Below are 22,772 nucleotides of genomic sequence, written 5' to 3'. Positions count from 1 at the left end.
CATGTTTTGCTTCAGTGTTTTTCTTTAATTGCTAATGTGACCTTTTTACACCACAGACTGAACAAAAAATGAAGCATTGGTCAGTAACTGGTATTATTGAACAGCTGTTCAGCACAATCCATTACATTCCTTTCTATCAAAGTTATCTGAGATGAATCTAAATTAGTTTCTTGTCATATTTTATTACGATTTTCTAAACTATAGTGAATAATGTGAGAAATGTTGAAGGTGTCAAACATATATTTATATATACTCAAATGGTACCAACTTAGCCTAAAGTGTTGAAACGTTTTATGTTTTATGAAATAAGACCACAAGTCTCTGATATTCTCATTATGAACTAAGTTTAGTGTTTGCATCAAAGCGAAAGCAATGGGGCCTAGCCTGAACTAACAAAACTGCATCAAAAACTCAAAACACAGAAATATAAATCATTTAAATACAGTTCTGAATGATTTAAATAAAGTTCTTAAGTTAAATAAATAAATCAAATAAACCGAGTAGTAGCGGAGAAGAAAGAGGAACTGTGTTTGTGGTCAATGTGTTGAGCGTCTGTTTACTGAGAAATGAGCTCATGGAAAACAAATGACAGATCGCTACTGATATAAATGTGTTGGTGTGAGAGAACAGAGGTGACAAACAAGCAGTCCATCTAAAAATGTACTCTGTGGCTTAGTGTGCCTCAGGTCAGTGGGCAAGTTCAACCATCCGGAGATAAACTGACCATCTAACTGATTCTGAATCTAGCTTCATCTTTAATTGTTTGCATTTTTTCTTTTTTGTAGATCATTGGCTTTTCTGCATGTCAAACATGTTAGGCCATTCGGGACTACAGTTGAAAAGATTTTTTGTATACTTTGTTGTACACGGTCCCTATCAAATAAACCCAGTATACTAAAATAAACGTGACGTGGATACAGGAATATCTGGAGCTCGTGTCTGTATAAGGATCTGGAACTCGTTTATAGACAACATGTAGAAAATGTTGTGTGTGTTCAGCTCTAGAATCATCCTGACCTTTCACCTCATCAGCTACATCAGCATCCTGACCTTTCACCTCATCACAGCTCTTGAATGCCATGTGTGATGTCAACTCCGTGTTGTCTAAACAGTATTGTTGTAAATCAAGTAAACAGCCATTTAAACTGTAGGCACATCTTACCTATTAATAAGAAAATGAGCCTAATACAATATATTTTATTATGATGACTTTTAATTTGTTTCTTTTCCGGAAAGAAGTCTGTCAGTACCTGTTTCCGCCAGCAGGGGAATGTTTTTAAAACGAACAAACGGCCAATGGGCGTTCATTCATTCGAAGAGCTGATGTAATCATTATTTCGCCAAATTAACAACTTATTTATAAATTCTAAGCTTGCCATTTTTATAGTGTATTTATAGTATAGTTTATAGATCACGTTGTATGTTTGTAGTCATGTTCTCAGCAGGTTAATCTCCCGGAAACACAGCAGTGAAGAACTGGTTCGCGTCATTCAGATGTCTGTAGCGCCATCTAGTGGTTAAACAAGAAAACACACTCAAAACTTTTTACATTACTCATCAAATCATTTCTAATAACAATAATAATAATAATAATCTGTAAGTGGCAGTGCACTGGAAAGATTTCGCTATTGAAATATCAGACTCCCTTATCAGTGTCCAAACTACTGAACTATTATAAAGGCCACTGAGACACAAACACAAATCGGCTGTTTCTGAGTCGCACGGACTGACAGCGACTACTAATCACTATTTAACAGCTACAGAATTACACAGCCTATGATATTCTAAAACATTAACTTAATTTATGTGCTATTAAATACAAGACATCTATCAGGAAGGTTGACGCTCTGGTGGCGTTCAGCTGCATTACCGCCACCTGCTGGTCACGATTAAAATGTCGTAACCCAAAGTTTTTGATTTAGGCGTCATTTCAGTTAAGAGCAAATAATACAAAGTTCGATATAATAATTAAATTATTCGAATACAATAACACGTCACGTTTAGCTCTTAAAGGTCCAGCAGCTCTGGATTTCCACTGAAACCAGTTTTACTGAGATCTCAGCTGTAAGTGATTTATCATGAACAGCAGGGGGCGCTCACACGAGATTTCCTGATGGGGTGTCATATTAGTAGAGTGTATAACAACACTGGACTTTAAATGAGACGTTATTTTATTATGAACCCTCTTCAGAGATTTCAAGAGTGTAAGAACCTGATTCATATAACATGTGTGTGTTTCATTAACACTATTTATGGACTGACTGACTGAATGTCTGAATGTTCTGTTCTGTCGGGGTCTGGTTCTTTAAGTAACCATCCTCAGTATTCTGGGGAAAGACCACACTGAGTGAGAGACGAGAGGTTGAGAATATGTTGAATATCTCTGACCACAGTCATCATGGCACAGCTGAGGTCAGAGACACAGAAGTTTGATTCTCACACTGTTTTCTGTTATATGTGTCAGATGCAGTCATGAGGTCACTTCAACAGCACCTTAAAGCATAGTTTCACCATTTATCATAATTTAGAAGAAGAAATAAAGTTACATACCCTATCTAATGACTTACATGTTTGTTTTATTTACACTTTCAAAATCCATTCTTGCACTGCAGACGCGACACAGAAGCTGAAGACATATTTAAACATTTAAAGTATGTTCAATAAGTGGGAATTAATGCTTTTACAAACAAGTAAATAATAAGAGATTAATGTTGTACATTAAATAAGTATGTTGTGTCTAGAAATTGACAGTTAATATTAATGTTTTGTTTATTGAACTGTTGTTGAATGATCACATTTGCAATCAAGTTAATATTTAACATTTATTTATTTTATTTTAGGAGTATTTAATTAATTTATGGGGCATTATGATGCGTCCCACCCACCAAAAGGAAATGAGAGATTACTACAGCAAGTGTTGTGCACTAGTTAGTGAAGGAACACACTCACTTATCAGAGCTTTCATGAGTGTCCCATTTATAACATTTCTGTTCTTTTCTGTTCTGTGAGTGGTTGATGAAAATGTCTGATGTCATGTTATTGTCTTTATTCTTCTGGAGTCTGTCTGGTAAGTTTCACTTCTTTTTCAGCACAGAATAAAACTGCTAAATATTTTACATATGATGTTAATGTCACAAATGATGCTCAAAAAATATATATATATATATTTTAGAAAAGTTTCTAAACTTCAGATGTTTGTAGCAACCAACTACAAACCAAAATGTAAAAAAAACCACCAGAGCAATATTGTTTAATATGAGCTTAAGAGCTTCGGTGTGTATCATATATAGAATATAAGATTTATTCTTCTATTGTAATTTAACAGAAGGTTGTGTAGCAGCATGTACATGTGTAGAGAAGATTTGTCTGAGAGATCATAAGATCTGAATGAACTTCAGCAAGTGTTGTTGTTTGTGTTTCAGGTGTGTTTGGTTCGGTTGTGAGTTTGTGTCATTGACTGTGATTGTATGCATTAAAATGCCACTACTGTAGCTTCATTCAATGCAAAAACAGGCTAGTTCCCGATCTGAACTTCTTCATTTTCTTCTTTAAATGCACTAGATGATAAGTTTATAATCACGATCAACCTGGGTAAAGTCATGACATAAAGATGCATAAACAGATCATGAGCTGTAAACAGCTAGTTAATATTGAGTGAATCATCACGGGCCCCTTCAAGTAAAGTCCTGACATAAAGATGCATTAACGGGTTAAGTCAGTAAATGGATAGGTAATAGAGAATTAATCATCACTAGGTCATGAGATCAGGGAGTTTAACGTTAGCTGGCATCCTTTACATCTGCAACGTTTAGCCATAAAAGCGCAACGGCTAATGCTAACGCCTTGGCTTCAGCAGAACGTCGGAAAGGAGACCAGAGCCTAACGTTGTTTATTTAAATGAATGCCAATAATAGCTGTAAGCCATTAGATTCCTTCATTTGAAAGTATTACAGATCCTTCCACCTCCCTGTCTTGCATCGATTAGTAACGTCACTAAAGGTGCACCGCTAATAAGGGTCCCACCAGAAACAATTTCAAAGTGTTTGTTAGTGAAGCTTCGGATGCACTTCCAAAAGCATCATTAATGTTTATTAGAAATATTATTAATATTATGAGTGTTTAGGAATTATTTTGTTTTGGTATTTAATGTTCATCAAAGCCTCACACAAAGTACAAACACTTTGTTTGCGGTGGGACACTTATTAGTGACGGAGCTCTGGTACGAGTTCGGTGCGGAAGTTAAGCAACTTTATTTTTTAAAAATTTTTTTAAGTTAAGCAACTAAGACCTTGGATGCTGTGTAAAAATAATGTGATTTGTTCCTGTATTCCTATAATATTGCAATTTTGACTTCACATGCAGTAATTAATGTATTTTTGATTCGCAATTTTCATTTGACATGTACAATTAAACAGACAATCTATTACAAATGTAAAAACGTTTTTTTTTTTCTTGAATTTACATATTATGTTAACATATTTAATGATAAATGTGTTTTTAAACTATATGGATTAAAATGTGACATATTTATGTCAGGTTTAAATAATGTCAATGAACTCTTTTTTATTACATCCAGTGCTGCTGAGTATTGTATTATTGGAGAGCTTAGTTTAGTATTTACTTACTGTTTGTTAATAACATGTGTACACTGTTTCTTGGCTACTCCATTTCTTCATTCATCATTAGTTCACGTGGAATTAAGTTTTAATTCAGATATTAGTACATGATTATTCATGGACCCTCTGTTTGAACACTTGACACTCTTTTATTCAGAGTTTACAGTATATTTATGGTTTTATTCCTGGGTTTCCATAATTGTTCAACTCTAGTATTCATCAGTGAATTATCTTTAAAAAATATATTCAAGAACATTCATAAGGGGTGGATATGTTGTGTATGTCATTTATAAAATCTGTAGTTCTGCTCTCTTATGAGATTTCCCACCACGAAATCACAAGTCACACATTTATCAGCAAACACAAAAATCCACACATTTTAATTGACATTTTATTTGTTTATTAATAACGACATACATTGTGTGTCGTGATTCTGCCTCATCTTGTCATGTCTTTCTTGATCTTGTGGCAGAATCTCACGGCAGGATCCCTTGTTATGTGTGGAGTCATTTTGACCCTGTCGGCCTTCGATACTCTCTCCGGTCTGTCTGTGTTCCTGCCCTTTTGTATCTCTTGTTATTGGTTGTTTATTAGTTCATGCCCCACACCTGTTCCCCTTTGATTTGTCCCTTTATTTAATGCCCCTGTGTTCTCTGTCTTGTGTCGGGTCATTGCACTGTGTCGTGTGGGTGAGGTCTTGTCATGTAGTTAGTCTAGTTTGTAGAGTGTTCCTATGCGATGTGTTATTAGTTTAGTCTTGTCAGTTTAGTCTTGTTCTTGTTCCTCTGTTTTGTTACGTTTACCCCCACGTGGGTCTTTGTTTTGTATTTTGTCTTTGTTGTTAACCCCTTAACCGCTGTCTGCATCTGGGTCCTCTGTTCTTGTCTCACCACACCTGAGATCTGTGACATTGTGTATGTAGTTAAACACATTGAAGCATGTTGAACACAAAATCAGCATGAGTTTATGGTTAAAACAGCCATAACAAAATAATCAGTTTATCCATTAAAGGACAGAAATTATCAGACGCAAACACTTATCAATACTGTTTTCATTTAGATTATATCTAAAGTGAAATAAAAATGAGATTCATTCAAAGCAGAACACAACACAACTGTATCACATTTTCTATTTTTGTACAAAGCTAGTGCATTTTTTCAAATTCAATAAGGCAAGAGTTATTCAGTTAAGTGCTTTATGAAGTTTTTATATCCGTACTGAGAGTCTGAACTCACATTTACAAGTTTTACATTCAAATCTGACAAACATTTGAGTTACAAAAATATTAAGTAAAATAAAGCCACATAATGTAGCAAATAACACTGTAAATGAAACACTAAAATAATCTTTAACAATAAAAACAGAACAGACATCACAATCTAACACTGATGGTCAAGAAGTTTCTCACGTGTATTTTCTAGAATCTTCTTCACATGATAAACACAGATTGTCATCAACATGAACTTGTTTTTGGTGTTAGTTGTTATATAAAAGTGTATAAAGCAGATTAGAGACGGGTTAAAGAAAGACTGAAGATGTTCTTCATGTTTATCTGATATTTCATCATCATCAGATATTAAATCAATACTGTCTATAATCACACAATATCAAACACATGAGAGTCAAACTGATAACATGATATGCAGTGAGTAACAGACATGAAATATAAAAAGATAAACATTCTGATCATTGATCTGTGTCAACGACAAATAAATGAAAGTCTGTTTAACAGTTTATCCAAAAACGTGTAAATTTTGCTGTAAAAAGCTTTTATCACTTGAGCTCAACAGCACACATGAGTTGATCTTTTAAAGAGGACGGATCATGAAGTAGTGAAACAGTCGTGTTACTGTAGATGTTGATGATGTGACAGATGTGATGGTGAGCATCTATCAGCTGATCAAACTTCATCTTCTGCTTCAGTCAACAGAGGCATCAGAACTGTTGTTGATTCATTTTCTTCGGTTCCTGTTGGATATGTCAGAAAAGAAAATAGGAAAAGTGCCAACATAACATTTAGAAATGACATTTACAATATTATTTAAATGAAGTATCAGCAATAGAGTTATGCATTGGTTTATTTCTAAATAAATGTTCTTTCAATAATTGTTCTTTCACTCCACTGAAGTGCACAAATCAACATTCATTCATGTGAAAGATGTGAGCAGATTAAACAGATTCAGACTACTAAATAATACATATAATATATAATAAATATAACATGTTACAAATTAAATTACACATTAACTTTTTACATGATAAAACGATCCCTTTAAATAACTCAATTATAAAAGATTTAAAAACTCAGGATAGTTTTTGAACGCAAGTTCAAGTCTAATGAAATTATAGGACAGTTTTCGTTATTTATTTATAATCTCACTATAAGAGCTTAAAAATAATTTCATTATGACATTTTATATGAATTGTGATTTGTTACCTGATCTCTGTTTGTTCAGTTCTTTTAAATCATCGGCATCTGTTTAAACAAACATTTACTTCATTAGAAGTAATTTTGTCAATTTTAAAATTGTCAGACACAAACTCACAGCTGTCCAGAATCTCATCTGAGTTCTGCCTGATCTGATCTGGAGAACCACCGTCTGTTAATAATCGCACACACATATGAAACATGTAGAAGTGTTTGTGAGAACACAGAGTCACATCTTCAGTCAGCTGTAGATCAGTTTATATTATCATACTCAGAGAGAGAATCTTTAATAATCAAAATAAACAATAAATAAGTGTTCATTAAATACGTCGAGTTTGTGTTCACTGTTACGATTGGGTTTCCTTTCCTATATGAAAATCAACACAAACTAACAGTGTAACAGCTTTCTCTAAAATCTAAGAGTCATTAAACAAGATCATGTTTTATTTTCAGATCATCTATAGTTTATAGAGAACGCTAATATAAGATAAAGTGAATTATTATATCAGACGTCTTGAGTTACTCACACCTGATGCAAACCCAGAATATCCTGCACGAGATGTTTCCATCACTGTCGACCTGCTGAAATCTGTAAACTCCTGCGTCTGTCTGTCTGATGTGTCTGATCATGAGATCTCCAGTCTCAGGGTTCATCTTCAGTCTGTCTCTGAATCTCTCAACATCTGTATATTTCATCAAAAAGCTGTCTCTATTCTTTCCAGCTACCAGACGGTAAATATCATCTAACATCCACTTGATGTCACTGTCTCTCTGTATTTCACTCTCAGTGTGTAAAGTGACAGATTCTCCCTTGTCAGCGAACACTGAAACACACAGAAAACATGACACAAGGTCATAATATACTGTCAGAAATACATACAGCTGTGTTAAATATCTAATGAATCTAATTTTGTAACGATAAGACCACTGAAACTCATATCTACTTGTGAAGACAATGCAAATGCAGCATCCAACACACAGCATGATTAACATTGAAAGTGTGTATATTACTTTTCTTAAAGCAACAACATGAACAAACGTTACAGCGCATGCGTGTGTTCGTGGACTGCCCTTAACTTCGGGTACACATTCACAAACAATACATTGCCTGTAAATTATTTCTAAAAACAACAGCCAGACCGATAAACAAACACTCGTTGGAAGTTAACGGCAGTCCAGGCGCGCATGTGCGATGACAGCGTCTATAGAATAGAATAACTAGGAAACATAAATGAATATATCTTTTGTCATCATGTCAGATATAAATTAGGACCAACCGATTAATCGCAATAAATCGCATTCAGAATAAAAGTTTGTGTTTGCATAATATATGTCTGTGTACTGTGCATAACTTTGTGTTTATAAATACATATACATACATGCATACATTTAAGAAAAATATAACAAAAAATTTAATAAACCTTTATATGTAATTTAAATTATTGGTAAAACAATCTACAAATCTTATTACATATATGTATACATTTATGTGCATGTTTTTGTATTTATAAATACAAAATGAATATGCACAATACACGGACACAGATTATGTAAACTAGGGCTGTCAAACGATTAATCGCGATTAATCGCATCCAGAATAAAGGTTTGTGTTTACATAATATATATCTGTGTACTGTGCATATTAATGTTGTATTTATAAACACAAAACATAAACATATTTGTCTATATATTTAGGAAATATTTAAATGTATTAATTTATATTGTACCAATATGTTAATGTACCAATAATTGAAATTCTAAATAAAAGTTTATTAATTGTTATATTTTTAATTTTCTTAAATATATGCATGTATGTGTATGTGTTCATAAATACAAAATGTATATGCACAGTACACCGACATATATTAAAGTAAACACAAGCTTTTATTCTGGATGCGATTAATCGCGATTAATCGTTTGACAGCCCTAATATAAATCACTTAAACAAACCCACTCACCCATTCTGGCAACAACGTATATCCCACATTCTGTCTCTCTACTGCGGCTGTGGATCTGTACTGCATAAACTCCAGTGAGTTCAGATGTGATGTATGTGATGGTGAGATCTCCAGTCTCAGGGTTCATCTTCAGTCTGTTTCTGTATCTCTCATCATTAGAGTTATATGAGGGTTCAGTCCCTACAGTCATTTGAGCTATGGGAAGGTTTTCACTTGTTAATGTCCACACTATCTTGGTCTGTATTTCAGTAACATCAGTCTCTAGAGTGACAGAACGTCCCAACTCTACTGATCTGATCCTCTCCTCTTTTATAACAGCAGCACATAGAAGAGAAAAACACAGAAGAACATCCATCAGATCAAATGTGCTGGAGAACATACGCTTTATAAATTCACTCATCTGGAAATATACAATATATTTTGAATTATTATATCAGAAGTCTTGAGTTACTCACCCCTGACAAAAAGCTGAAATATTCTGTACGAGATCTTTCCATCACTGTTGATCTGCTGTAATGTGTAAAGTCCTCCGTCCGTCCATCTGGTGTCTGTGATGGTGAGATCTCCAGTGTGAGGATTCATCTTCAGTCTGTCTTTGAATCTCTCATCATTTGTATATTTGATCTCATTCTTTCCAGTTATCAGAGGGGTTGTCTTATCATAGATCCACTTGATCTCACCGTCTCTCTGTATTTTACTCTCAGTGTTTAGAGTGACAGATTCTCCTCTATAAGTGAACACTGAAACACACAGAAAACATGAATAAATGTGTGGCGAGGGGCGCGTGGTTTAGCGAGGTCTGCGGCAGGAGAGAGAGGCAGGAGACGAGGGGTGAGTAAGTGGAGCAAATGCAAACATCAACACCTGTGTCTCGTTCCAGTAAGGGCACGGAGAGGCAGCATATAAGGACCAAACCGACACGGACAAGGTTGAGAGAGAGACGGACTGACCACGGGCTGTCGAACGAGGACTTCTTACCCGGTGGAGATCAGGGAGGAATATACTGGCTTATTGCCTGCTCGCAGCATGCTGAAGGAATAGCCGCTCGTATTTTGTGTTTTGTTGAACTGAGTACCTCTCTTGTTAAAGTGACAATAAGAAAGCCTGTGTCAGTCCCGCCAACCTCGTCCTCTTCCTTCCTTTCACAAGCGAACGTCATTACAAAATGTGATATTGTCAGTAACACACACCACGTGCTTTTCCGGGAGAATTGTCCAACAAGGGACTAAGAAAAAAACCTGTCCGATCGCTGGGGGAGTGTATCGAGCACAGAAATGCTACGTATTACGCCCAACTCGTTTTTTGACAAGTTGACCATGTTAAGCATGAGAAGACAGCACGTTTAACATTGTAAAGAAGTAGAAATGCATGACACACCGTTGCAGCACCCTTAGCTTCTCTATATACTCAAAAGACGTTTTTTTTTGTATACAATGATTGTTAAATCAATTGGTAAAATAAATTCTAATATATTTTAACTATGATTTCAATGTTGTTATGGACTTTTTTCTGTAGGACAGTGAAAATCTTGCAGGGCCAGTAAAAATTTGAATCATTTCAAACCCTCCAGCTGGTTCAGAACGCAGCAGACAGCCTCGTCTTCCAACAGCCCAAAAGGGCTCATGTGACCCCCTTTTCATCTCTCTCCACTGGCTACCGTTGAAGCCCGTATCAGATTCAAGTCACTAATGCTTGCCTACAGGACTATCACTGGATCTGCACCGGCATACTTTCACACCCTCACTCCTACACCCCATCAAGAACCCTGCTTCAGCAAACAGCGGGTCTGTGTTTGCTTCTCAACGGGGGGGGGGGGGCAGTGGCGGTGCCGATAGCCCTGCGGCGACCCCTAGTCTGATTCCTGAAGTCCTTTGCCGATCCCGCTCCCTCATCTCCACCCAATGCTAACCTTTCTGAATAAAGCTGTAAAAACCTCTCAAACAACAGTGTTTAATGTAAAACTATCTCTCATCATCATGTCAGATATAAATCTCTAAAACAAATCCACTCACCAAAGATGGCAACCTTATATCCTTTGTATTCTGTCTCTCTCCTGCGGCTGTGGATCTGTGCTTGATAAAGTCCAGTGCATCCCGCTGTGGTGTCTCTGATGGTGAGATCTCCAGTCTGAGGGTTCAGCTTCAGTCTGTCTCTGAATCTCTCATCTTCAAAGTCACATAATGAGGGTTCGGTCCCTCCAATGATTTGCGCTATAAGAGTCTCTTCATATCCAAATGTCCAATGTATCTTATCATTAAACTGTATTTCAGTAACAACAGTCTTTAAAGTAACAGAACCTTCCAACTCTACAGTTGTCATTTCATCTTCATTAATAACAGCAGCACGTAGAAGAGAAAAACACAGAAGAACATCCATCAGATCAAATGTGCTGGAGAACATACGCTTTATCATTTCACTCATCTGGAAATATACAATATATATAAACTTCTGACACACACATGAGAGAAAATTCTCACAGTTTACAGACCAGAAAAAAATCATGAGAAACTCAAAAGAAATATAACAAAAGCAGAATATGAGTAATATCAATACAGCACTGGATGTTCAAAAAACATAATTTTCATCACATACAGTACGTTTGAGCTACTTACCTTCGACAATAACTTCAATCTGAGTGTATGATGTTCCTCTGCTGCTGCTGATGATCTTCTGTTTATAGTGTCCAGTGTGTTCAGTTCTGAGATCTGTGATGGTGAGAGATCCAAACAAATTCAGCTTCAGTCTGTCTCTGAATCTCTCATCATCTGTAGCGATCTTGTTCTTTCTCTTGATTTCAGCTATGAGAGTTTCTTCATCTCCAAACCTCCACTGGACCACATCATCAGTCTGTAGTTCAGTAACACCAGTGTCTAGAGTGACAGAACTGTTTTCCACTTTACTCACTGTATCAGTCACAGCAGCACACACAAGAGAGAAACACAGACATTAGAACACATGAACGTTTCATTAATAATCGGTTCATCATCAACGTTAATCATAATTAAACATATGCCAGATTTATTTGTTAGTTAAGGAGAAATAATTTGTGATTTTTAAGGTCCTACTTTGGTTTATGGAGTTTCCAACAACAAGTTTACGTACATACACAGTGTAAAAACACTTTCAGTTTCTAATAATAGGCAGTTAGTTTTACCTTACTTCTTGACTGACTCTCAAATGATTTGTACGGCGATTTATCGGTCAAATCCCCTCCTTTCTGTCAGCCTACTCTGATCTGATTGGTCAGATGGTCTAGTCTGCTGTGATTGGTCTATCGCGTGCAGTGTTGCAAATGGTACGTAGGCAGGCATTACACGGAGTGACGACTATAAGGAGCCAATGTAACTTAATGAAGAGAGGAGTGAAGTGAGCTCTCTTCGGTTCAATGAAAAACACTCTTGCCGCTGCATTCTGGATCATCTGTAGAGGTTTGGTCGTGCAAGCTGGGAGTCCAGCCAGTAACGCATTGCAATAGTCCAGACTGGACAGAACAAAAACCTGGACTAGGACTTGTGTAGCAAGCTCGGAAAGAAAAGGTCTTATTTTCCTAATGATGTAGATGATGAATCGACCAGGTGGTGCTGGTAACATGATCCGTGAAGTTTAGCTGGTCATCGATCACCACTCCCAGGTTTCTAGCTGTTCTGGAAGGTGTGATGGTCGATGAGCCTAGTTAAATGGAGAGGTTGTGATGAATCTTTGGGTCGGCCAGGATCACAAGCAGTTATGTTTTTGCAAGGTTCAGATGCATGTGATGGTCCTTCATCCAGAGGGAAATGTCGCCCAGGCATGCTGAAAGCGTGACAAAACAGTCGGATCGTCAGTTTGAAATGCCAGGTGGACTTGTGTGTCATCCGCATAGCTGTGATAGGACAAGCCATGTTTTCGAATGACAGAACCTAGGGATGTCATGTATACATAAAAGAGCAACGGTCCAAGCACTGAGCCCTGAGGCACCCCTGTATTGAGATGTTGGGACTCAGAGACCTCACCTCTCCAGGATATTCTAAATGACCTACCTAAAAGGTAAGACCTAAACCATTGAAGCACCATTCCAGAGACACCCATAGCCTTGAGGGTCCGACAGGTGGATGTGGTGATAACAGTGTCAAAGGCAGCAGATATATCCAGTAGGATGAGTACAGATGAGTTAGACACATTTATTTTATCATTATATCCCTGACAGCACACTCCATCTTGCAGACGTCTATTTGAAGATGTCTGTAAGATGTTGATGATTTAGAATGGATGTAAAATTGCTCCAAGAATAATATATAATAATAATAATTTGTGCACAATTTGTGTCCTTTTAAGTCGTCTTTTGGCTTGAAGTGTAAAAAAGTTTCTCTGTTTAGTGGTGTAGATTAGGTTTCATGAGCTGAACAACAGGAGTTTGTGTAGAACATATAAATATTATTTATAGATTTGAGCATCTTACCTTTGACAATAACATTGAATTGAGAGTATGATGGTCCTCCACCGGTGATGAGCTGAAGGAATGATTTCACTCGACTGCTGCTGCTGATCTTCACTTTATACAGTCCAGCGTCTTCTGTTTTGATGTCTTTGATGATGAGAGATCCGGTCTGATCATCCACCTTCAGTCTGTCTGTGAGTCTCTCTTCAACACTAGAGATCTTGTTGTTCTTATTGAATGTGGCTATCACTTCATCTCTAAAGATCCACTGGATGACATCATCTGACTGGAGTTTAGTGACATCACACTCTAGAGTGACAGAACCACTCTCAATCACCGTCATCACTTTAACTGTCACACAAACACAAGAGAGAGAAATATAAACATCAGAACTCATCAGTGTTCAGGTGAAGATGATCAACAGTCTCAGATGTTCAGAAGGAATCAAACAAACTGATGAAATGTGCACCACAAATGCACTGTGAGAGACTTTGGATAAAATTGTCTGTTGTCAAGTGAATGGTCTTCGGCATATTTATTTTCAAGAAATGTTTCTAATCTGATAAAAAGATTCAAATGAAAATAGTTCACGGGGAAAAAATAGCTAAAACTGTTAGAAACACTGTACTGAAACACACATCAGTGATCACATTACATCAGTATTACTGCACAACTGTGTCTCATTCTGCTTCTGTCCAGGACTCATATACTCATCCTCCGTAACGTTTTTTTAAAGACTGTTTAAACACGCACAAAGATATTTACATTAAGTTAGATTTTATGTGAATGAACACATTTATTAGTACCTTTTATATGGCTAACAAGTTAACAAATTACTTTATATTTTTCTGGTTAAAAACGTAACATTCTCTTGTCACGCTGATTGCACAAGTTTTTCCCTTCTCATGATTGATACAGGTAGTTTTCCACATTTTACATGTATAATATTCTATTCAAATATAATTCATCATCTTATAAACTCGTCTTATGTATGAATAATAAAAGCTTGCTTAGGCATCATGGCTTCTCTTGTTTTTAGAAAAACATGCTATGAGATTGACCGTTTTAATTGGCAACAGCCTTTTTTTATTGTGTTATACTGTAAGTAAAAGTTTAGAAATGAATGCCTTTAAACATGTCATACCTTGCTTTAAATGAATATAAAGGAAATTTGTTGATAAAAGTGTTTTTATGTTTGACATCTTGAAACCAAGACTTTGTGAGAATCACCCGAGTACAGTATATAAACAACAGGCACAGACTTTAGTTCTGATCTGCAGTCTGGACGAGTCAGAAATAGTTGCAGTTTGTGCCTGTTCTATTTGAAACTGATTTTAATATCATATATTGTAGTCTGAATATCTTATGTCTGTCATATATCTTTGTTAGTTCTGTGTTTCTGTATGAGTTTATGTTTAGAATGATTTAAAAGTCTGCTTGTGTGTGATATCCAGTGTTTTCTTTGTAACCATTTACGAAGTTGGCAAGTGTACGATTTCTAATGTTTTAAAATCTGTCCAAATCTGTTAAAAGTCATGAAGTGTCCTATTCCAGTTGACAAAAATGAAAACGGGAGCAATGAGACCAAACTTAACCAGACAAATCAAGTCAAATATGTGGAAACAAAAAGAAAAACATAACACCTTTATATAAATACAATGAATTTTCTACTGATGTATCAGTTGAAGATTAAACTCACCTTTCCGTTTCTGTAGTTCATAATTAATGCGGCGATATGAAAACACACCAACAGCAATAACAACAGCAATAGCCAGCAGGACACCAACGATTATTCCTGCTACCTGTCCTGAAGATAGACCTCGTTCTGTAATAATAGAGAGAACAAGACTTAAAGGTCCAGTGTGTGTAATTTTGTGTGTGTAATAAAAAGTGAGCGGTTGGTTGCAATTCGCAACCTTGCCGCTAGATTTTACTGACTGAACCTTTAAATATTATTACATAAATATTCCTGCCATAACAACTAAAAACAGTACAGCAAAGGTTGCGTTATAGTCATTGACAGATTTTTTTTCCAGTAACAGAAAAATCGGAAGACCGTCCGTCATTTTGACAGATTACAATGGCCAATTTGTAATTCCTAGTTTTGTCGAGTTGGTAGCATCCAGTCATTCCTTCAATCAGAACGTGATCGTGAATGGACTGAATGTGATTGTGAGCAGACAGAGCTAGGCCTACTTCCTGCTCCGAACGCAAAGGGACACGTGTTTCCCATTCATTAGTTATAAACGCCTCATTCGTTTTGGAAAACCGGTGCGGAGCCAGGCACGTTTACAGACCATTTTATCAGATGCGTGCTGCAGTTGGACTGCAGTTAACTTCAGGTTTGTGTTTGTTGATCGGTCTGGCTAGTGGCTAATATAACTATTTATATTTATATTTAATTTAATTTAGATTAGTATTTATTTATATTACAATTTGTATTGTATAATAATAGTATTGAATAAACAATTTGTTGAATATGATTGTATCTTAATTTTATTTAATAAACAATTTGTTGAATGGGTTGTGTAACTTAGTCGCATTTAAAGAAACCGTATGGGACACTGACATCTAGCGGTTGAGCTTGGTATTGCAGTCTAAATTCAAAATATTGGAGAGACAAGTTTCTCGGTTTCTTTAGCTTGTGATCAGAAATGATATAAATTATTATATGTATAATAATTTGTGAATGTGTACCGGAAGTTAAGGGCAGTCCACAAACGCGCGCATGCCCAGTAACATATTTTATGTTGTTGCTTTGAAACCATCTATAAACAAGGCATTAGACTATGACCGCAACCTCTGCAGTACAGTTTTTATTTTCTGTCTCTTTTTAGATATTTTACATGACATCTGATTCCCTCTTAAGATGGGACATTAAAGAGAAAAGAAAGTTGAAGAGACAGTTTTTCTCCTGTAAAAATGTGAGACTAAATCTTAAAAGTTTGTGTTGCTTTCCAGCTACTGTATGTTATGAAGGGAGACGTGTTTCTTCATATGATGTGAATTATTTTCACACGGCTGATATTAATAATCATTACTGGGAGAGAATTGAGATACTCACCTCTGACAGTGACAGAAACAATAAATGTCTTCAGTTTTGTGTCTCTGTTGCTACTGATCTTTAGTTTATAAACTCCAGTGTCTGTGGTTTTGATGTTTGTGATGATGAGAGATCCGGTCTGATCATCTATCTTCAGTCTGTCTCTGAACATCCCATCAGCATCATTATATATTGAACTCTTATTGTCTTCTTTATCATCTTTGGCTATGAGAAGACCTTCATCTCCAAACCTCCACAGTATCAGATCATCTCTGTGTGTTTGAACATCAGTGTGTAGAGTCACAGAATCTCCCTCACTCACTGACACTGACTTCACTTCATCTGTACCAGCACTGATAACATGTGGAGCATCTACAAGACACAGATTACATTTATAAAACAACGTCAGGTGATATGAGCATTAGTACCATATTAAAAAATGAATTGGTGGAGACAAAAACAGGAAGTTGCTTTACTTTAATGAGTGCATGTTCAGCACAGCTCAGTTACTGCCCACCACAGCCAATTAAAGTAAACTACTGCTGGAAGAATCTTGCGTGTGCAAGAATATGGAAACAACTCGCACGCTAATTTTAAACCATCGTATTCCACATTTCAAGTTGCATTGATACATTATTTTTGGCATTATTATTTGTATTGTGTATTATAAGCAATACGATACTTGAGACTAGTGCTGTATGGTATTGCACAGGAAAACCTCTGTGGAAAACGTGTTACTTAACAAAACTTAACTTATATTTGAATGAGAAAAATGTAAAATAAAAGCTCTTAAAGGGGCCACACCTTACACAACTCTTTACAGTATTGTCTCGAAGTATTATGACAGCACTGAGTTGTATTAACTTGTCTCAATGACGTAACACACATACACATAACATATGCATCTTGCACTTTGAATCTTCTGTTTAATTTCATGTTAAAAGTAAAAGCAATCTTAATTCAAACTACAAAAACATTTCTGCTTACCGCTGACATTAACTCTGAATCTCTTGTATGTTGTTCCAGTGTTGCTTTCAAAACCTACTTTATATCGTCCAGAGTGTTTGTGTTTAATGTTCTTGATGATGAGATCTCCAGTATGACGGTCAAATATCTGCAGTCTGTCTTTGAATCTATCATCGTGAAAATCTTCATATTTGATACTACTTCCAGACATTTGAGCTATAAGTGTGACAGAGCCTTCTTCTCCATACATCCACCGTATCTTGTCATTGTTCTGTAGTTTAGTAGTAACATCAGTGTGTAGAGTGACTGATTCTCCCTCATTTACTGACACTGACTGCTCATCATCTGTCACAGCACCAAACACAGCTGCACAACACAAACATCATTGGAGATGAAAGTGTCACGAAACCTCCCCTTTCAGATACATTCTACCTCACTGTCGTTTTTGAAAAATGCAATTAAAATGGGCGTGAACGCTGTGAGAAGAAGAGCCATTAAAAACCGGCGAAGGTTCCGGTGTTGTGCCGAATTTTGACTCCCCGCCAGATTACGACTCCCCCACCGCTCCCCTCATTGATTTTGATAGGGGATTAGCTAATCCTAACCCCTCCCCCACATCTAATCCTAACACCTAATGTTAGTGGGGAATGGGTGAGTCATAATTTGGCAGGAGTCATTTTTCGGCACAACCGCTCCAATCACAAGCCTCTGTCATGAATAATTAGGAGAAATGTCTTCTCATTGGTCAACAAAACAGTCTCATGAATAATAATGAGACACCGACGCGTCATCGATGTGCCACTCACATCCTTTGACGTTGGCCAGATAAGGATTTTAAACCCGGAAGGAAAAAATTGCGCAAAAAAGCTAGAAATTAACTACTTTTATCTACTGTAATAACTTACAGTTGCTAACATTGTTTTCTATGATGTGCAACACAACCAACTTTGTTTACATCTAAATAAATGTTGTTTAGTGTTTCGTGGCTCTTTAAATCTGTCAAATTGCTCATAATGTCAGCAAAAATGAAAAGACACATTAAAGATAAAGCCCCCAAAGCCACTGTTATTTCTGTGAGTTAAGAACATTGTTTTGGTAACGTTCTTTATATACCTCGTTTTTATGCTGACTTCACGTGTTCTCGGAAATTCAAGTCCCACTTCATAATGGAAGGAACGTCTGGCTTTAGTAACATTAAAAGTATTTAGTAGCATTAAAAGTATTCAGTAACATTAAAACATTAATGTTATTAATGCTTGAGTAGCATTAAAACATTACGAGTATCTGCTAACATTAAAAGAGCACCGTTCCATAAATTATTTCCAGGTTGAAGTGGGAAGTATCAAATTCCCGAGAGCACGTGAAGGCAGCATAAGAACGCCCGAATATAATACCGTTTCCGGTTTCGATGTGAAAGTGAAAGTATTAAAATTAACATAAGTAAACACTTACCGCACACGAGTAATACAACGATGCTCTTACAAAAGCTCATCATCCTGCCTTTGACTCCAGTAATAAATCATTTATTGGAGATATTCAGTTCAGTATTCAAGTAATACATCTAAATCTCCTCAGTTTGTTGTCTAAGCAGGACCCACACCGCGACGACCACTGCTGCAAAGCAAACCTGCTAAAGGCTAACCAGCATTAAAACAAACACACAAACGCATGTTATATGTATGCTAAAGCACAATCTGTGCGTATCCATCCAAACATCAACATATAATAAACCATGGGCAAACCATTCACGCGTTTAAACCAACACAAGCGCCTGCTGCACGCGACAGCACATAGAAATCAACCCGTACACATTCTGACTAGACCTAACAGCCACAGTCTCAAATAAAGAAAGCTGCTGGCCTGCTGGCAAAACTCCAAATGAAGCCATTTTTTCTGGGCTGACGCAGATGAAGTCCCGCACGGGGACATTAATGTACAAACTGTCCAGAAAAAAGCCTGAAATTCGTTGTTGTGCCGTTTGGACGAGCGCTCGCGACGTAATGCCGTGACGTCATGACACAGTTGTGTTGTCATTGTGGCTTACCTTTAAAAGTAAAGTCAGTAATATTTTCAATAGATATTTGTGAATAGACAAGTTAATCAAATATATTATATTTGTTTGTTGATAAAAGTTTTTATTTATTTATTTTTGACACTGTTCAAGTTTTCTTTCGCTCGACGCCAGGGGGCGCTACAGCACCCGCAGCACACATTCTTCCCTATGAAGAATGCTTGCTATGCTTGTCGTTGTGTGTGCTGTACACGCCGATTGTGTTGTTTAATAATAAATATCTAGTTTTCGTGGATTCAATATTATGAGATGTTGTGCAGTCAAGCATCCAAAACACATGCACAGAAAACCTCTTCAGTTAAATGTTATCATCACACATTATCGATTATATGTGTACAGAAAGTTTACTTTGTATTTTAAATGTTGATTTATTCAGCTTGAATGTTTTAATAAATACTATTTTAAATCCAAAATTTTTCAGTAGAATATTTTTCATTGGCAAAGTGTCATTGAGGTGGTGGATGCAGCTGTCATAAAATGATTGTTTTCAGGATCAAGTGAAAAAAGAAATAAGACTACATTCAAGTCTAAAGTTCAGCTGGTAGAGCATTTCACCATAACACCACAATGGTTATGACTTTGAGTTCCAGTCAACAGATGTAATGAAATGCATTATAAATACATTTGGACAAAACTGTCAGTCAAATGCAGAAATGTAAATTATTTGTAAATGCATTTGTGTTCTCTAAACTTACAAATCACTAGTCAGCAGTGTTTAACTATCAAACTTTATGGGCTGGTTTCAGGACTAGGCCTTAGTTAAATCATGACATTTAAGTGGTTATTACAAAGAGGCCTTATACCAAAAAGCATTATTTGTGTGCATTTTGAAACAATAGATTGGTAGTGATGTACAAAGTATGTTCATGAGCATTAAAGTAGTCATGACCATAAAAATGAATAATGTGTGTTTATCACTCATAGATTTCAGAATACAATACTCAACTGTTATTCATAATACTGAAATGAATGATTTAGAATGCTGAAATGTATGATTTTATTGAAACTAAATAGAATCCAACTATGGACAAAGCTGCGGGAAGTGGGGTGCTGCGGGTGCTACAGCACCCCCTGGCGTCAAACAGTGTCAAAAATAAATAAATCAAAATGTTTTTATCAAAAAAGAACTAAAATCAATTTAATTAATTTGTCTATTCACTAATATTTATTGGACACATTAATGGCGTCACTGTAAATGGTAAAAGCCACAATGTGTCATGACGTCAAGGCATTCGTTAATGAAGGTCGGTATACGAGCGCCAAAACACATTTTTAATGGACAGTTCGGACATCAATGCCCCCATGCTGGACTTCATCAGCGTCATCCCTGACAGAAAGGTGAGGACACATTTGCAGTTGTGCATGCAGGCCAACAGTAATGTAAAACAATGATATATTTCTTCATCTGAGATGTGGCTGAAAGGTCTACAGTCAGTATGTGTGTGGATTGATTTCTACGTGCAGTTTTCTTTAATCATGTGAATGGTTTGTTTGCTCATGGTTTATCACCAGTGATGTATAAAGTACCTAAAAGCAAAGCAATACTTGAGTAAAAGTACAAATATCTTGCCAGAAAATAACTTTGGTAGAAGTGAAAGTAACCTTTTAGAATATGACTTGATTAAAAGTCGTAAAGTATCAGATAAATATATACTTAAGTATCAAAAGTACTTTTTATATTAAATCTACTTAAATATTTTAAGTAAAGTTGAAGCAAACGTCTTTAATAAAAATGTAAAAAAATATTTAGCATGAAGATCAAAAATGGTGCTCACACAGAAATGTACAACTTTGAACAAGCTCTGTCTCAAGCTCAGTAGTTTCATCAGGAACCACATGTTGCCAAATTGGTCAAATATAAAAAAACAAGTTCAGAAACCACATCTTTATAAATTTACTTTATAACTTATAACTTTATTAAAGGATAGATCCCTCCCACCCCCAATATTACCCCTCTTAGAGAACAACTTGGAACAAAATCTTACTTCTTTCTTTCCTTGCATTGCCCTCACAGTAACAACGCAGTCATTTGATTATTCACTGAAACTGAAAAATGTGCTGTTTATCTTTAAAAGCAGCAGCACATTAAAACCTTGCGTTGAAATGAACTGCGGAGAGCACCTTTATGCACTTGCACGTTGAGCTTTAACCAAAGATTGGTTCAGCATTGTCATGGTGACCCGATCGCTGAATGTCTATTTCTGTTTCTATGCTTTTATTTTGTAGTAACAAACATGCTTAGGGGAATTGTATCAGAGTAAAAGTATACATTTTGTTCATGAAATGTAACGGAGTAAAAGTCTGCAGAAATATAAAGACTCAAGTAAAGTACTCTTAAAAAATACTTAAGTACAGTAGGCTACTTAACGTTACATTACAACACTGTTTATCACCGGTTGATGTTAAGCTGCCGCCACACATCTTGTAGTTTCGTCCAGTAGATTGTGCTTCGGCTATAGGTAATATAGTCCTATACTTATAACATGAGTTTATGTGTTTGTTTTACATGCTGTATGTTAGGGGGCCAGTTGCATAAACACAGCCACTAACTATTCTTACAGACTAGCAATCAGTCTTACTTTTCATATTTCAATTAGCCCAATCTACCGCTTTATATAACTGACTTAAAGGAGTTATGACCAGTCTTGAAGAAAAAAACTAGATGACTAACTTGTAAGACTAGTCTAAGCAGTTTATGCAACCGGCCCATAATCGCACCACGTCGCGTCTACAACTCGCGTCACAGTTAGCTAAAGCGCACCGGATGCTTACATTCTGCATGCGCAAGTCCAGAGTCTGCTCCTGATGCAGGATGGGCCATTAACAAGTTTTATTCTGTTTCAGTTAAAAAACTTTGGCTTTTGAACGATGCTCTTTAGCTCACTTTGGTAAATTCCGGTGGGTGACGCCTGTATCAGCGCATATATGTATGGTTTTTATTTATGGGTTTCCATAATTATTAAACTCTAGTATTCATCAGTGAATTATCTTTGAAAAATATATTCAGAACGTTCATGAGGGGTGGATAGGTTGTGTATGTCATTAATAAAATCTGTAGTTATTCTAAAGCTGATTTTTCCATCAACCTGATAAATGTTCATGTCATGAAATCGTGTCATTTGTTAGTAGATTCAGATGAATTTCTGTTAGATTGTGGTGACATTACTGAATGTTGAATTGATTTCTCTCATTCACATTTGATGTCTGTTGTAAAACTGTTTGTTCTGCTCTCTCCCTCTGAAATCACAGAATATTTACGAGCCAACACAAAGA

The 22,772-nt window shown here is 36.2% G+C and overlaps 1 protein-coding gene across 5 annotated transcripts; it reads right to left on the bottom strand.

Annotated features, from left to right (window-relative positions):
* Positions 1-530: 530 nt before the first annotated feature.
* LOC130549475 (uncharacterized) lies at positions 531-19,417 on the bottom strand. Of its 5 annotated transcripts, none has more exons than XM_057326686.1 (13): positions 18,881-19,417; positions 17,450-17,794; positions 16,484-16,834; positions 15,119-15,244; positions 13,441-13,770; positions 11,615-11,905; positions 11,015-11,326; positions 9,458-9,742; positions 9,003-9,308; positions 7,572-7,868; positions 7,163-7,216; positions 2,568-2,626; positions 531-1,510 (listed from the first exon to the last, which is right to left on the bottom strand). In XM_057326686.1, exons 1-12 carry the CDS (start codon positions 18,921-18,923, stop codon positions 2,589-2,591), a joined length of 2,778 nt encoding a protein of 925 aa, XP_057182669.1. In that variant the 5' UTR covers positions 18,924-19,417; the 3' UTR covers positions 531-1,510; positions 2,568-2,588. The 5 variants fall into 5 exon arrangements, with proteins under 5 accessions (XP_057182669.1, XP_057182670.1, XP_057182667.1 ...); XM_057326684.1 differs by lacking the exons at positions 531-1,510; positions 2,568-2,626 and adding exons at positions 5,808-6,584; positions 7,054-7,092; XM_057326687.1 differs by lacking the exon at positions 2,568-2,626.
* Between the last annotated feature and the right edge of the window lie 3,355 nt (positions 19,418-22,772).

Source organism: Triplophysa rosa, unplaced genomic scaffold, assembly GCF_024868665.1.
Source record: "Triplophysa rosa unplaced genomic scaffold, Trosa_1v2 scaffold122_ERROPOS1645957, whole genome shotgun sequence".
Classification (NCBI taxonomy): Eukaryota; Metazoa; Chordata; class Actinopteri; order Cypriniformes; family Nemacheilidae; genus Triplophysa; species Triplophysa rosa.
The sequence above is the reverse complement of the archived record's forward strand: the minus strand, read 5'-3'. Positions and strand labels throughout refer to the sequence as shown.